Source organism: Balaenoptera physalus (genome assembly GCF_965194825.1).
Source record: "Balaenoptera physalus genome assembly, chromosome: 17".
In the NCBI taxonomy this organism is placed as follows: domain Eukaryota; kingdom Metazoa; phylum Chordata; class Mammalia; order Artiodactyla; family Balaenopteridae; genus Balaenoptera; species Balaenoptera physalus.
The window spans coordinates 67018427-67036526 of NC_138895.1; the positions used below are offsets into that span (position 1 = coordinate 67018427).

Here is an 18100-nt window from a genome sequence, read left to right on the forward strand (position 1 = left end):
GCATAGAGGGAACTTACCTCAACATAATAAAGGCCATATATGACAAACCGACAGCCAACATCATCCTCAATGGTGAAAAACTGAAACCATTTCCTCTAAGATCAGGAACAAGACAAGGTTGTCCACTCTCACCACTATTATTCAACATATTTATGGAAGTTTTAGTCACAGCAATCAGAGAAGAAAAAGAAATAAAAGGAATCCAAATTGGAAAAGAAGTAAAGCTGTCATTGTTTGCAGATGACATGATAGTATACATAAAGAATCCTAAAGATGCTACCAGAAAACTACCAGAGCTAATCAATGAATTTGGTAAAGTAGCAGGATACAAAATTGGTGCACAGAAATCTCTTGCATTCCTATACACTAATGATGAAAACTCGGAAAGAGAAATTAAGGAAACACTCCCATTTACCACTGCAGCAAAAAGAATAAAATACCTAGGAATAAACCTACCTAAGGAGACAAAAGACCTGTATGCAGAAAACTATAAGACACTGATGAAAGTAATTAAAGATGATACCAACAGATGGAGAGATATACCATGTTCTTGGATTGGAAGAATCAACATTGTAAAAATGACTATACTACCCAAAGCAATCTACAGATTCCATGCAATCCCTATCAAACTACCAGTGGCATTTTTCACAGAACTAGAACAAAAAGTTTCACAATTTGTATGGAAACACAAAAGACCCCAAATAGCCAAAGCAATCTTGAGAAAGAAAAACGGAGCTGGAGGAATCAGGCTCCCGGACTTCAGACTCTACTACAAAGCTACAGTAATCAAGACAGTATGGTACTGGCCAAAAACAGAAATATAGATCAGTGGAACAGGATAGAAAGGCCAGAGATAAACCCATGCACATATGGTCACCTTATTTTTGCTAAAGGAGGCAAGAATATACAATGGAGAAAAGGCAGCCTCTTCAGTAAGTGGTGCTGGGAAAACTGGACAGCTACATGTAAAAGAATGAAACTAGAACATTCCCTAACACTATACACAAAAATAAACTCAAAATGGATTAAAGACCTAAATGTAAGGCCAGACACTATAAAACTCTCAGAGGAAAACATAGGCAGAACACTCTATGACATAAATCACAGCAAGAACCTTTTTGACCCATCTCCTAGCGAAATGGAAATAAAAACAAAACTAAACAAATGGGAACTAATGAAACTTAAAAGCTTTTGCACAGCAAAGGAAACTTAAACAAGACGAAAAGACAACCCTCAGAACAGGAGAAAATATTTGCAAATGAAGCAACTGACAAAGGATTAATCTCCAAACTTTACAAGCAGCTCATGCAGCTCAATTATCAGAAAAACAACAACCCAATCTAAAAATGGGCAGAAGACCTAAATAGACATTTCTCCAAAGAAGATATACAGATTGCCAACAAACACATGAAAGGATGCTCAACATCACTAATCATTAGAGAAATGCAAATCAAAACTACAATGAGGTATCACCTCACACCAGGCAGAATGGCCATCATCAAAAAATCTACAAACGATAAATGCTGGAGAGGGTGTGGAGAAAAGGGAACCCTCTTGCACTGTTGGTGGGAATGTAAATTGATACAGCCACTATGGAGAACAGTATGGAGGTTCCTTAAAAAACTAAAAATAGAACTACTGTACAACCCAGCAATACCACTACTGGGCATATATCCTGAGAAAACCATAATTCAAAAAGAGTCATGTACCACAATGTTCTTTGCAGCTCTATTTACAATAGCCAGGACATGGAAGCAACCTAAGTGTCCATCGACAGATGAATGGATAAAGAAGATGTGGCACATATATACAGTGGAATATTTCTCAGCCTTAAGAAGAAACGAAATTGAGTTATTTTTAGTGAGGTGGATGGACCTAGAGTCTGTCATACAGAGTGAAGTAAGTCAGAAAGAGAAAAATAAATATCGTATGCTAACACATATATATGGAATCTAAAAAAAGAAAAATGGTTCTGAAGAACCTAGGCCCAAGACAGGAATAAAGACGCAGACGTAGAGAATGGACTTGAGGATATGGGGAGGGGGAAGGGTAAGATGGAATGAAGTGAGAGAGTGGCACGGACTTATATATACTAACAAATGTAAAATAGATAGCTAGTGGGAAGCAGCTGCATAGCACAAGGAGATCAGCTCGGTGCTTTGTGACCACCTAGAGGGGTGGGATAGGGAGGGTGGGAGGGAGATGCAAGGGGGAGGAGATATGGGGATATATTCATATGTATAGCTGATTCACTTTGTTGTAAAGCAGAAACTAACACACCATTGTAAAGCAATTATACTCCAATAAAGATGTTAAAAAAAAAAGAACAGAAAAGAGTACAAAGAAGAAAATTAAAAACACAATTTCATATCCCAGGGGTAATTCCTTCCTGTATTTTGATGTATGTTCTTTTTTTTTCTTTGTTGTATTAAGTAAGTTTTTCAATTTGTGTATATTTTCAAATAGATTTTGCTCTCATTTCGAAGGTAAAACCTAATCTAGATTTTATCTTTCCTTGAAAACAGAGCACCAGGTTTTCTTTTGTAAGCTTATAATTATCAGATCTTGTGGTCCCTTTCAGCTTTAAATTCAAACCATAAATATGTAAAATTTTATACATCATGGAACTCATGAGAACAACCTCACCAAATCCTTATTGTCCCTGGAGTCCTAACTGAGAGATGATTTATTTTACATCGTAAATAGCTTTAAGGGAATAAAGTCAACTAAATTTTTTTTTTTCTAAAGAAAGGTGAAAGGTACATTAGCTCACAGAATATTTGTGTGCAAATGGCCTAAGATGAAAAGATTCAGATTATTAAAGACTAAATTGTTTGTTTCATCATAAAACAGAGTTAACCACTGTGGTCTACACTAATGAAGGGGAAGAGAGACATAGATAATCTGAAACAGCATGTGATACAAGACTATTAAAAAATGCTTTCAGTGGAATAGGTTTTTGTTAATGTGTTTTTTGCTTGTTTTTTAACATTGATATCAGTATTACCTACTGATAAAAGTTTCCCTGAGCTAGCATAATGTGCATTTCTTGATATGCATCACTGAGTGTCAGAAGGGCATAGACAGGATTTTTGAGCAAGGCTGGAATTAAAGTTTGCTTATGGCCTCAGTCCAAATGCATATCAAGTTTTAGATTAATCTGCTTTCATTGTGTGGTATGCCTTCCTCCTGGAAGCTGAATCTCTCTCACATTGTTAATTCAATAAGCAGAGGGCAGGGTGCACAGAGTGGTAGCTTGGATTTCCTTCTAATCAGTAGGCACTAGAGTGTTTGCTGATGCTTCTGTCTCTAAATCACTTTAGTTCTACATTTTTCGTTCTTCCCATTTCTATTCTTTGGGGCTGAGATTGGTAGATTTTTTTCTCTTTAATTCCACACATTTGATTAAAGCTTCTTTGTCATGACTAGGAAACTTGGGTATAGGAGAGCCATGATGGTCAGGGGCAAGAGGTTGGAGTAAGATGTATATCTTTCCTTTGGGCTGTAGCTACCAGAGGGAAACCATTATCTGCTTTGTTGGTGTCATAACTACTGTGTTTTCCCCTTTTCCCTGATTCAAAATTCATTCTTGGTCTCCAGTATGTAAAGCTGCCAAAGCCGACCTGGTGTTTATGGTGGATGGATCCTGGAGTATTGGTGATGAAAATTTCAATAAGATCATTAACTTCCTGTATAGCACTGTTGGAGCTCTGGACAAGATAGGTGCAGATGGAACTCAAGTAAGACTGATAGATCAATCATTAATTCATTCTATGCATGAAAAAATTATTCCAAGCTGTTATTATGGCTACTTGTGAGGGAATATGGGTAAAGAACTATCCTGATTGGATCCAACCCTAAATGAGAGTATAGACAAATCTGAGTTTAGAAGCAGCTTACTGGTGTGTGACAGAGCTTGAGAAGATGCTAATCCTTAAAAGCGCTTGAGTTCAGCAAACTAAGACAGGTTAGAATGGCCATGTCAGCAGATGTGTCTTCTATATACTAGGATAGAGTATCTCTCTAAAGGAACATCCAATATTTTCTTTGCCCTCGAGGATGTTAAAATCTTGAAAGAGAGAGGTCATCACCACAAATTACTACAGAACAAGTAGAACATAGAAAACTAATTTATTCATTCAACAAACATTTATTGAGAACTTATTTTGGTTAAGTACAGTACTGTCATAATGGGTATGACAGACATGTCCCTAATTTCGTGTTGCTCATATTCTTAAAGGTAGGGAGAGGAGGAGGATGAGAGACAGATACAAATTGGCAAACAAATAAATTCACAAGGTAGGGATGTGAGCTTTCGAACTGAGATTTAAATTTACCAAAGTTTATTTTAAATTGCGTGATCCACAAAGTCTTCTTTGAGGAGGTGGCTTCTAAACTGAGATGTGAATGATGCTGAGAAGATTTGAAAGTAGAATTTCCAGACAGGGAAAGTAGTAAGTGCAGAGAGCCTAAGTCGAGAATGAGTTTTGAGGCTTCAGGTGCTAAAACTTGGGGCTGGAATATAGTGGATGAGCATGTGGGGGGCTGGGGGGAGAAGAAGAGGTGGAAGTAGTCGACAGAGCTAGATCACCTTGAGTCTGATGACCCACTGAAGAAGTTGGGTATCATCCTAAATACAATGGGAAGCCACTGGGAAGTTTTAAGGAGAGAAGATCTGATATGCTTTTTAAAAAAGATCATTCAGACTGCTTCGTGGAGTGTGAGTACTAATAAAGGTGAGAGTGGAAGTGGAGAGACCACCTGGGCTGCTGCTCTCGTGGTCCAACACAGAGGTGATGGAGGCCTGGGCTAGGGTGGTAGCAATGAGATGCACTAAAGTGAACAGATTGAAAATATGTCTTGGAAGAATGGCTGAGAAAACTTGGATGTAAGGGGAACCAGAAGAGAAGAATAGATAAAATACTCAGGCATTTCAGGGAGGGAGAAATTTGTTTTGAATAGAGGTTTCCTAAAGATGACGACATTTGCAATAGACCTTGATAAGCTGGTAGCAATTGAAGGCTCATAAAGCCAAAAAGAAGCCCTTTCATAATTCTGAAAAACAAACAAAAAATATAATAAATTTAAAATGTCCCCAAAGTTGCACAGGAATAGAAGCAAATTGTAGGAAATGAAGCCAGGATGGTTTATATTGCAGTGATTAAGAACACAGATTTTGAAGTAGAATTACCTGGCTTTAGCTGTTGGTTCTGCCAGTGGCTACTCTAGTAATCTTGGGTACATTACATGGCTTTCTGTCCCTCAGTTTCCTGATCTGTAAAATGGTAGAATAGTAGTAATTATTTCATAAGTTTGTTTCATAAAGAAATCCTTGTAAAGAGTCCAACTTCGATTCTTTCTCTGAACTTTGTCAAGATAGAAGATCTAGGCTGCCATTTTCCCATCTGTCAAATGAGATGGCAAAAGGTCTTCATGCTTTAGGGAGAGATTTTTAAAATAAACTACTTCCTGAAAAGTACTTAGTTAAGATGTCGTCAGATTTGGTATGTAACTTGTATGGTTTAAACCAAGGAAATTGTGGACTGGGTTAAAAAAGAAATTAAAACTGTAGTTGTAGGACTTCCTGGTGGTGCAGTAGTTAAGAATCCGCCTGCCAATGCAGGGGACACGGGTTTGAGCCCTGGTCTGGGAAGATCCCACGTACCACAGAGCAACTAAGCCCATGTGCCACAACTACTGAGCCTGCGCTCTAGAGCCCTCGAGCCACAACAACTGAAGCCCGCGTGCCTAGAGCCCGTGCTCCGCAACAAGAGAAGCCACTGCAGTGAGAAGCCCACACACCATAACAAAGAGTAGCCCCCGTTCACCGCAACTAGAGAAAGCCCGCACGCAGCAACAAAGACCCAACACAGCCAAAAATAAAAAATATAAATAAATAAATAAATTTAAAAAAAAACTGTAGTTGTAATCATGCTATAGTGTGTGCTCTCTGGCAGAGAGGAAGTCTACAATATATAAAAAAATGAACACACCTTCTCTCTCTAGGTTGCAATGGTTCAGTTCACTGATGACCCCAGGACAGAATTTAAACTTAACTCTTACAAAACCAAAGAGACTGTTCTTGATGCAATTAAACATATCTCGTACAAAGGAGGAAATACAAAAACAGGTAAGACCACAAGAAGCCCAGCTAAGACCCAAAATAATTATTACTAATTACTGAAATGACTTCTTTTTGAAGCATAGCAATATAGATTTTTTAAAAAAAAGATTTTTCATTGACTTAAGAACTTTGTTCCCACTCTCCCATCTCTATCAAGGGAGGGAATGAAATTGAATTGTTGCCTTCCTTTGTTTCAGGAAAAGCAATTAAGCATGTCCGAGATACCTTGTTTACTGCAGAATCAGGGACCAGAAGAGGCATCCCGAAGGTCATCGTGGTTATAACTGATGGAAGATCACAAGATGATGTGAACAAGATCTCCAGGGATATGCAATCAGATGGTAAGTTTTACATAGATAAGCAATAGTGGCTACCAATAATACCGTTAGCCTTGTTTTCTGAATACACATTTATAGGCTACATCAGCATGACTTAAGTGTTTCTAAATCTTTCTTAATATTAACTGGGCAATGTGATTTTTAAAAGTTTCCAGGTTACAAATCTATTATTTTGCTGTATTTTTTCCAGTACTTTTGTTACATACAGGATGCCCTATATAAGAAACTCCATCAATTAAATGCACTACAGGACTTCCCTGGCGATCCATTGGTTAAGATTCCATGCTTCCACTGCAGGGGGCATGGGTTCGATCCCTGTCATGCTGTGTGGTCAAAAAGAAAAAAAAAAAAAAAGAAAAAAAAAGAAAATTAAGTGCAATACTATGAAAAGGACCAGGGGAGGGAAACTGATCACAGAAACTCCTCAGCCTCAGCCTCCTCATTTGTAAAATGGAGAACACAAAATGTGAAGATTACATTCTATAAGATCTGTATAAGCAAAGACTAGCTTAATATGTATTTGCCAAGCATTGAACTGTGACCCACCTCAGGCTTCTAAGCCTGTAATATCTCAGTTCCTACTTCTGAAAATGAAACAAAAACAAAAAACAAAAAAGAACTGTTTTTTTGTTTCAATTACACTTTTTCTCATAAATACTAAAATCATTATTAAAAATATGCAAAAATAAAGATGTTACTCAAATGGTAACTATTTTCTCTCAAACACTGACTCTCTTAAGCTTCTTTAAAGTGGAAACTTTTTTTAGGGGATGATGGGTTAATTATCGTATAGTGAATTATGTGCATGCAGAATTCTGATGAACTGTAAAGAATGAATTATCCACCCCCACTGGCCCTCCTAAATAAACGTGTTTTAAACATTTGGACGTGTCTTATATTGCATTATTTGTTTTTGCTGTGATTTAAAGTCATCAGAAATCTGTTCCCCTTTTACCACAGGCTACAGCATTTTTGCAGTCGGCGTGGCTGATGCAGATTACTCAGAGTTGGTTAACATTGGCAGTAAGCCCAGCGCCCGGCATGTCTTCTTTGTGGATGACTTCGACGCCTTTAAGAAAATTGAAGATGAGTTGATTACTTTTGTCTGTGAAACCGCGTCAGCAAGTTAGTTCTTTGGAATTTGCACTTACATTGCTTAAAGGCTGAGATATTTATACCCGTTAAATAATGAGTGCCGTCCTGATCCAAAGAAAGAAAATTGACTTGGAGAGCTATTTGTTATGCAGACATTAAGTTTTGTGGTTTTGAGCATAAGGGAAGTAAACCTCACCTCTCCCTGGTTCAGGGTTTTAGGTTGATAAAGACTTTCCCTAAAAAGACAAGGGTCTGTATTTAAAAGCAGCTCTCTTAAACAGCTATAGCAGATAGTTTTCAAAAATGTGTTAAGTCTACTCATCAGGGTAACACATTAGAAGTGGGACTTCTCCCAAGACATGCTGTCAAGTGACCACCATCGATTTTAATGGACCCAGGAGAGGAGAAGGAAGTTGGGACCCTTTGGTTTTAAAAGAAGAAGTGAGAGTGTTTCAATCTTTAGGAATCCACAGAAAATTGTAGCCACATGTGGTTTGGATTCCCTCCACAACTGACTTCCGTAAAGATTATGTTAGCTTCCTGTTCTCAGGACAAGGAAAGAATATGTTTGGAAAATATCTAAATTAGGGTTTTATCTTGTTTGTTTTGTCTTCCAGCCTGCCCACTGGTGCATAAGGATGACATTGATCTTGCAGGTATGCAGTTTTGCAAATTTTCCAAATACAAATATATTAAATAACTCCCATTTTGGGTCCAGATTTTTTCACTTAATAGACTAATTTTGAAATTTAAAATCCTAAAATGCCTGTTTATTCTTTTTCTCTATCTCTGTTTTTTTTCTTTTTCTTTCTTTCTTTTTTTTTTTTTAAAGGATTTAAGATGATGGAAATGTTTGGTTTGGTTGAAAAGGAATTTTCATCGGTGGAAGGGGTTTCTATGGAGCCTGGTACCTTCAATGTGTATCCTTGTTATCAACTTCATAAAGATGCCCTGGTTTCCCAGCCAACCAAGTATGTTTCCATTGCAAGATACTAAAGTCAATTATTGTTTATTATATCTCGATGTGGAAATGATATCAACCAGAAATATGCTGTAATAATTCCCAGCAGGATTTTCCATGATGGATAGAGCAGATGATGTTTAGATTTCTTTAAAAACGTTAGACCTACACATAATGCTGGTTGAACTTTCATATTTGTTCATCTCAGAAAAATATAAAGATAGTTAGTACTTACATAGCACTACTACAGACCAGACATTGTTCTAAATGCTAGTAACTCACTCAAACCTCCCAATAACTCTATGAAGTAGAGTCATTTATTATCTTGGTTTTATAAATAACAAAACTAAAGCATAAAGAAGCTAAATAACTTGAATGAGATCACATAGTTTGTTGAAGACCATGCTGGGATTTGCACCTGAAGATCCCAGAATCCACACCCTGAACCATTTTAAGCTAGTGCCATGAATTCAGATGGTTTTTATCCTGGAGAAGTCACAACAGCAACTCCATATAGTTGATGTAAAAATCACATTATTGGGGGGACCTTCAAGATGGTGGAGGAGTAAGACATGGAGATCACCTTCCTCCCCACAAATACATCAGAAATACATTTACCTGTGGAACAGCTCCTACAGAACACCTACTGAGCGCTGCAGAAGACCTCAGACTTCCCAAAAGGCAAGAAAATCCCCATGTACCTGGGAAGGGCAAAAGAAAAATGGGGTGCAGAGGGCAAAGTGGAGAGATTCCCGCACAGAGGATCGGTGCCGACCAGCACTCACCAGCCCAAGAGGCTTGTCTGCTCACCCGCCGGGGTGGGCGGGGGCTGGGAGCTGAGGCTCGGGCTTCAGTCGGATCCCAGGGAGAGGACTGGGGTTGGTGGCGTGAACACAGCCTGAAGGGGGCTAGTGCACCAAAACTAGCCAGGAGGAAGTCCGGGAAAAAGTCTGGACCTGCCGAAGAGGCAAGAGACCATTGTTTCAGGGTGTGCGAGGGGAGGGGATTCAGAGCACCGCCTAAACGAGCTCCAGAGACGGGCACGAGCTGTGGCTATCAACGCGGATACCAGAGACGGGCATGAAATGCTAAGGCTGCTGCTGCAGCCACCAAGAATCCTGTGTGCAAGCACAGGTCACTATCCACACCTCCCCTCCTGGGAGCCTGTGCAGCCCGCCACTGCCAGTCCCGTGATCCAGGGACAACTTCCCCAGGATAAAACACAGCCCGCCTCAGGCTGTTGCAAAGTCATATTGGCCTCTGCCGCCGCAGGCTTGCCCCACATTCCGTACCCCTCCCAACCGTGGCCTGAGTGAGCCAGAGCTCCCTAATCAGCTGCTGTTTTACTCACTCCTGTCTGTGCGGAAACAGACGCCCTCAGGTGACCTACATGCAGAGGCGGGTCCAAATCCAAAGCTGAACCCCAGGAGCTGTGCGAACAAAGAAGAGAAAGGGAAATCTCTCCCAGCAGCCTCAGGAGCAGTGGATTAAATCCCCACAATCAACTTTATGTACCCTGCATCTCTGGAGCACCTGAATAGACAACAAATCATCCCAAAATTGAGGCAGTGGACGTTGGGAGCAACTATAGACTTGGGGTTTGCTGTCTGCAGCTGATTTGTTTCTGATTTCTATGTTTATCTTAGTATAGTTTTTAGCGCTTGTTATCATTGGTGTATTTGTTTTTTGGTTTGGTTGCTCTCTTCTTCTTTTTTTTATTATTATTATTTTTTAAAAAAATTTATTATTATTATTTTTTCTTTCTCTTTTTGTCCCTTTTCTTCTGAGCTGTGTGGCTGACAGGGTCTTGGTGCTCTGCCCTGGTGTCAGGCCTGAGCCTATGAGGTGGGAGAGATGAGTTCAGGACATTGGACCACCAGAGAGCCCCCGGCCCCATGTAATATCAATCAGCGAGAGCTCTCCTAGAGGTCTCTGTCTTAATGCTAAGACCCAGCTCCACTCAACGACCAGCAAGCTCCAGTGCTGTATGCCCCATGCCAATCAACTAGCAAGAAAGGAACACAACCCCACCCAGTAGCAGAGACGCTGCCTAAAATCATAATAAGGTTTTACTATGTGTGTTTTGTTTACCCCAAAACACACCACCGGAAGAGGTCCTGCCCACCAGCAAGACAAGATCCAGCCCCACCCACCAGAACACAGGCACCAGTCCCCTCCATCAGGAAGCCTACACAAGCCAGTGAACAAACCTCACCCACTGGGGCAGACACCAAAAACAATGGGAACTATGAACCTGCAGCCTGTGAAAAGGACCCCAAACACAGGAAGTTAAACAAAATGTGAAGACAAAGAAATATTCAGCAGATGAAGAAGCAAAGTAAAAACCCACCAGATTAAACAACTGAAGAGGAAATAGTCTACCTGAAAAAGAATTCAGAATAATGATAGTAAACATGATCCAAAATCTTGGAAATAGAAGGGAGAAAATAGAAGAAACATTTAACAAGGACCTAGAAGAACTAAAGAGAAAACAAACAGTGATGAACAATACAAAAAATGAAATAAAAATTTCTCTAGAAGGAATCTATAGCAGAATAACTGCGGCAGAAGAACAGATAAGTGACCTGGAAGATAAAATAGTGGAAATAACTACCACAGAGCAGAATAAAGAAAAAAAAATGAAAAGAATTGAGGACAGTCTCAGAGACCTCTGGGACAACACTAAACGCACCAACATTCGAATTATAGGAGTCCCAGAAGAAGAAGAGAAAAAGAAAGTGACTGAGAATATATTTGAAGAGATTATAGTTGAAAACTTCCCTAATATGGGAAAGGAAATAGTCAATCAAGTCCAGGAAGCGCAGAGTCCCATACAGGATAAATCCAAGGAGAAACACGCCAAGACACATATTAATCAAACTATCAAAAATTAAATACAAAGAAAAAATATTAAAAGCAGCAAGGGAAAAACAACAAGTAACACACAAGGGAATCCCCATAAGATTAACAGCTGATCTTTCAGCAGAAACTCTGCAAGGCAGAAGGGAGTGGCAGGACATATTTAAAGTGATGAAAGGGAAAAACCTACAACCAAGATTACTCTACCCAGCAAGGATCTCGTTCAGATTCGACGGAGAAATTAAAACCTTTACACACAAGCAAAAGCTAAGAGAATTCAGCACCACCAAACCAGCTTTACAACAAATGCTAAAGGAACTTCTCTAGGCAGGAAACACAAGAGAAGGAAGAGACCTACAATAACAAAACCAAAACAATTAAGAAAATGGTAATAGGAACGTACATATTGATAACTACCTTAAATGTAAATGGATTAAATGCTCCAACCAAACGACATAGACTGGCTGAATAGATACAAAAACAAGACCTATATGCTGTCTACAAGAGACCCACTTCTGACCTAGGGACACATACAGACGGAAAGTGAAGGGACGGAAAAAGATATTCCATGCAAATGGAAATCAAAAGAAAGCTGGATTAGCAATTCTTATATCAGACAAAATAGACATTAAAATAAAGACTATTACAAGAGACAAAGAAGGACAATACATAATGATCAAGGGATCAATCCAAGAAGAAGATATAACAATTGTAAATATTTATGCAACCAATGCAGGAACCCCTCAATACATAAGGCAAAGGCTAACAGCCATAAATGGGGAAATTGACAGTAACACAATAATAGTAGGGGACTTAAACACCTCACTTTCACCAATGGACAGATCATCCAAAATGAAAATAAATAAGGAAACAGAAGCATTAAATGATACATAAAACAAGATGGAGTTAACTGATATTTACAGGACATTCCATCCAAAAACAGCAGAATGCACTTTCTTCTCAAGTGCTCATGGAACATTCTCCAGGATAGATCATATCTTGCCTCACAAATAAAGCCTTGGTAAATTTAAGAAAATTGAAATAGTACCAAGTATCTTTTCTGACCACAATGCTACAAGACTAGATATCAATGAGAGGAAAAAAACTGTAAAAAAAAAAAGAAAAAAACTGAAAAAAAAAAGGAGGCTAATCAATAGGCTACTAAATAACCAAGCGATCACTGAAGAAATCAAACAGGAAATCAAAAAACTAGACAAATGACAATGAAAACACGATGAACCAAAACCTATGGGATTCAGCAAAAACAGTTCTAAGAGGGAAGTTTATAGCAATACAATCCTACCTCAGGAAACAAGGAACATCTCAAATAAACAACCTAACCTTACACTTAAAGCAATTAGAGAAAGGAGAACAAAAAAACCCCCAAAGTTAGCAGAAGGAAAGAAATCATAAAGATCAGATGAGAAATAAATGAAAAAGAAATGAAGGAAACGAAGCAAAGATCAATAAAACTAAAAGCTGGTTCTTTGAGAAGATAAACAAAATTGATAAACCATTAGCCAGACTCATCAAGAAAAAAAAGAAGACTCAAATCAACAGAATTAGATATGGAAAAGGAGAAGAAACAACTGACATTGCAGAAATACAAGGGATCATGAGAGATTACTACAAGCAACTATATGCCAATAAAATGGACAACCTGGAACAAATGGACAAATTCTTAGAAAAGCACAACCTTCCAAGACTGAACCAGGAAGATAGAAATAGAAAATATGAACAGACCAATCACAAGCACTGAAATTGAAACTGTGATTAAAAGTCTTCCAACAAACAAAAGCCCAGGCCCAGATGGCTTCACAGGCGAATTCTGTCAAACATTTACAGAAGACCTAACACTTATCCCTCTCAAATTCTTCCGAATATATAGCAGAGGGAGGAACACTCCCAAACTCATTCTACGAGGCCACCATCCCCCTGGTACCAAAACCAGACAAAGATGTCACCAAAAAAAGAAAACTACAGGCCAATATCACTGATGAACACAGATGCAAAAATCCTCAACAAAATATTAGCAAACAGAATCCAACAGCACATTAAAAGGATCATACACCATGATCAAGTGGGGTTTATCCCAGGAATGCAAGGGTTCTTCAGTATATGCAAATCAATCAATGTGATACACCATATTAAAAAATTGAAGGATAAAAACCATATGATAATCTCAATAGATGCAGAAAAAGCTTTAGACAAAATTCAACACCCATTTATGATAAAAACTCTCCAGAAAGTAGGCATAGAGAGAACCTACCTCAACATAATAAAGGCCATATATGACAAACCCACAGCCAACATCATTCTCAATGGTGAAAAACTGAAACCATTTCCTCTAAGATTAGGAACAAGACAAGGTTGCCCACTCTCACCACTATTATTCAACATAGTTTTGGAAGTTTTAGTCACAGCAGTCAGAGAAGAAAAAGAAATAAAAGGAATCCAAATCGGAAAAGAAGAAGTAAAACTGTCATTGTTTGCAGATTACATGATACTATACATAGAGAATCCTAAAGATGCTTCCAGAAAACTACCAGAGCTAATCAATGAATTTGGTAAAGTAGCAGGATACAAAATTCATGCACAGAAATCTCTTGCATTCCTATACACTAATGATGAAAAATCTGAAAGAGAAATTAAGGAAACGCTCCCATTTACCACTGCAACAAAAAGAATAAAATACCTAGGAATAAACCTACCTAAGGAGACAAAAACCTGTATGCAGAAAACTATAAGACACTGATGAAAGAAATTAAAGATGATACAAACAGATAGAGAGATATACCATGTTCTTGGATTGGAAGAATCAACATTGTGAAAATAACTATACTACCCACAGGTATCTACAGATTCAATGCAATCCCTATCAAACTACCAATGGCGTTTTTCACAGAACTAGAACAAAAAATTTCACAATTTGTATGGAAACACAAAAGACCCCGAATAGCCAAAGCAATCTTGAGAAAGAAAAACAGTGCTGGAGGAATCAGGCGACCTGACTTCAGACTATACTACAAAGCTACAGTAATCAAGACAGTATTGTACTGGGTAAAAACATAAATATAGATCAATGGAACATTGTAGAAAGCCCAGAGATAAACCCACACATATACGGTTACCTTATCTTTGATAAAGGAGGCAAGAATATACAGTGGAGAAAAGACAGCCTCTTCAGTAAGTGGTTCTCAGAAAACTGGACAGCTACATGTAAAAGAATGAAGTTAGAACACTCCCTAACACCATACACAAAAATAAACTCACAGTGGATTAAAGACCTAAATATAAGGCCAAACACTATAAAGCTCTTAGAGGAAAACATAGGCAGAACACTCTATGATGTAAATCACAGCAAGATCCTTTTTGACCCACCTCCTAGAGAAATGGAAATAAAAACAAAAATAAACAAATGGGACCTAATGAAACTTAAAAGCTTTTGCACAGCAAAGGAAACCATAAACAAGACGAAAAGACAACCCTCAGAATGGGAGAAAATATTTGCAAATGAATCATCAGACAAAAGATTAATCTCCAAAATTTACAAGCAGCTCATGCAGCTCAATATGAAAAAAACAACCCAATTGAAAAATGGGCAGAAGACCTAAATAGACATTTCTCAAAGAAGATACACCAATTGCCAACAAACACATGAAAGGATCCTCAACATCACTAATCATTAGAGAAATGCAAATCAAAACCACAATGAGGTATCACCTCACACCGCTCAGAATGGTTGTCATCAAAAAATCTACAAACAGTAAATGCTGGAGAGGGTGTGGAGAAAAGGGAACCCTCTTGCACTGTTGGTGGGAATGTAAATTGATACAGCCACTATGGAGAACAGTATGGAGGTTCCTTAAAAACTAAAAATAGAACTACCGTATGACCCAGCAATCCCACTACTGGGCATATACCCTGAGAAACCATAATTCAAAAAGAGTAATGTACCACAATATTCATTGCAGCACTATTTACAATAGCCAGGACATGGAAGCAACCTAAGTGTTTGTCGACAGATGAATGGATAAAGAAGATGTGGCACATATGTACAATGGAATATTACTCAGCCATAAAAAAGAAACGAAATTGAGTTATTTTTAGTGAGGTGGATGGACCTAGAGTCTGTCATACAGAGTGAAGTTAGTCAGAAAGAGAAAAACGAATACCGTATGCTAACACATATATATGGAATCTAATGAAAAAAAAAGAAGTTCTGATGAACCTAGGGGCAGGACAGGAATAAAGACGCAGATGTAGAGAATGGGCTTGAGGACACGGGGAGTGGGAAGGGTAAGCTTGGGCGAAGTGAGAGAGTAATATTTACATATATACACTACCAAATGTTAAATAGATAGCTAGTGGGAAGCAGCTCCATAGCACAGGGAGATCAGCTCGGCGCTTTGTGACCACCTAGAGAGGTGGAATAGGGAGGGTGGGACGGAGACGCAAGAGGGAGTGGTTATTGTGATATATGTATACATATAGCTGACTTGCTTTGTTATACAGAAGAAATTAATGCAACATTGTAAAGCAATGATATTCCAATTAAGGTGTTAAAAAAATTACGTTATCTAGTTATTCTACAATCTATGATGCACCTAGGGATTCCTGGCGCTATTTCAGCAGTTCTGAAAACTCCAGAGGTACTTGAGATTACAAATTAGGAGTTCCTGATTTAAGGGGTCATCTCTCAAGATGTCACCTGCTACTTTACCTTCCAAATATTCTTTTTTTTTTGTCTCAAAATGCCTTCAGTATTTTAATGTGAAACTTTTTCTGTGTCCACATTTTGATATAGTGTGCACATATGCATGAAAATGTGGGGGAGATCATTTTCGAGTATTAAATTAATCTGTCCAATTTGTAAACAAGTTGCTTTTCTACCTTCTTCCAAAATACTGTTTATTGAATTCAAACTTATTACAGTACTATCTGTTGTTTTAGATAAATCCAACATCTGACGTTACCTTTCGACAGGTTTTTTTACACTGTGTAGTGATGAATATTAAAATGGATATTTGAAAATCATTCCTGGAGGCCTAGACAAAAATGAGAATTGCCAGAAGGAAAATCTTCTACCACTCCACTGAAATTGTTCATCTGGCCAGCAATGCCCTCACCCCCCACCTTGCTAAATCCATTCACTTGTTCCCAGCCTTTATCTCACTCGACCTGTCACCAGCATTTTCTACAGTTGATCATATCTTCCTCCTGGATTCACTCTCCTCCTTGGGCCTCTGGGACACACACTGCCTCTAGTTTCTGTCTACATTACAGGCTGTTCCTTTTCAGTGCTGGCTCTTCTTTTCTCCTCCACCTCTTTATGTTGGAGGGACCAGGACTTGCTCAAGACCTCCTTGTTTTCTCTGTCTGTCCCTTCTTCCTAGTGATCTTTTCAGTATCATAGTGTTGAACCCCATCTACATGCCAAGGACTCCTAAATTTTATACTTCCAGTCCAGATCTACTTCCCCAAATTTAGACCTACATATTTAATTGCTTACTAGATATCTCTACTTGGATGTCTCATAGGCATTTCATACTTTATAGGTTCAATACCACATCCCTGATCCTACCTCCAGAACCAGCTTCACCTATGACCTTTTTCATCTTAATGATAACTACATTTAATGAGTTTCTTAGGCAAAGAAGCTGGACTCCTCTGTTTCTCTTATGCCCCACATCAATCCACCAAGGAATCCTAATTGTCTGTTCCTTCTCACTACCTCTGTTGTCATCACCCTGATATGAGGTACCATCATCTCTTCCCTACATCATTACAGCAGCCTCCTACCTGGTCTTCCCGCTGCTACCCTTGCCTTCTTGGAGTCTGTTCTCCAAGTAGCTGTCAGAATGATTTTTTTTTTTTTTTTGATGTATAAATCAGATCATGTCACTCCAAAATCTGCCAGTGATTCCTCATTCCCTTTGGCATAAAAGTCAAAGCTCTTGAATGGCCAAAGAGCCCTACATTTTCTGGGTAGCTATTACCTCTTTGACTTTACTTCTTGTTTCTTTTAGTCCATTCTCAAAATATACCAGACACACCCCACTTTTTAGTATCTTTGCACTGGCTGGATGTCTTCATCTCCTATGAGTTTTTCTTCAAGTGTGACCTTCTCAGTGAACCTTTGCTCAAATGCAGTCTTCTCAATGAACCTTCTAAGTGAAGCCAATGCTGATGACTTTAATTAAAATGGCAAAATAATGCATTCTAGCATTCCCAATCCCCATTATGCTGTTTTTTGTTGTTGTTTTTGATGGCACTTATTACCTTCTAATAAACTGTATAATTCACCCTGCTCAAGTTCAAGTTCTCATACGAAGGTTCCTTGCCAGTTTGATTCACTGATGTATCTTAATGCATATTACCATGTCTGGTACATCGTAGGCACTCAACAAATATTGAGTGAATGAATACATACATATTTAATGTATGCAAATCAAACTTTCACTTTTAAATTTATGCTAAATTCCCACCTATTCACCAATTTGTCAATTTGAGTAATAAATATTATGGGTCTCCTGTATATCTAAAAGCCTATATCTATTGCTTGAGGGAAAAATTTTAAAGTATGTAAGTGATCCACTTAACTGTTAGAGAGGTAAGATGGTGTAGCAGGTTGGGTTCCCCAGGAAGCAGATCCAAAGGCGGAGATTAGTGTGTGGGAAGTCGGTGAGGCTGTGCTCTTCTGGAAGGGAACAGAAGGAAGTA

The 18100-nt window shown here is 38.5% G+C and overlaps 1 protein-coding gene across 5 annotated transcripts in view; it reads left to right on the forward strand.

The window, feature by feature from the left end:
* Positions 1 to 18100, forward strand: part of COL14A1 (collagen type XIV alpha 1 chain) — a 242430-nt gene that overhangs the window by 139706 nt on the left and 84624 nt on the right. For all 5 annotated transcript variants that reach the window (XM_082433124.1, XM_082433121.1, XM_082433122.1 and 2 more), the window contains exons 26-31: positions 3601 to 3740; positions 6007 to 6130; positions 6322 to 6465; positions 7423 to 7587; positions 8175 to 8213; positions 8390 to 8528. In XM_082433124.1, coding sequence (XP_082289250.1) covers positions 3601 to 3740; positions 6007 to 6130; positions 6322 to 6465; positions 7423 to 7587; positions 8175 to 8213; positions 8390 to 8528 — 751 coding nt within the window. The remainder of the gene's footprint in view (positions 1 to 3600; positions 3741 to 6006; positions 6131 to 6321; positions 6466 to 7422; positions 7588 to 8174; positions 8214 to 8389; positions 8529 to 18100) is intronic.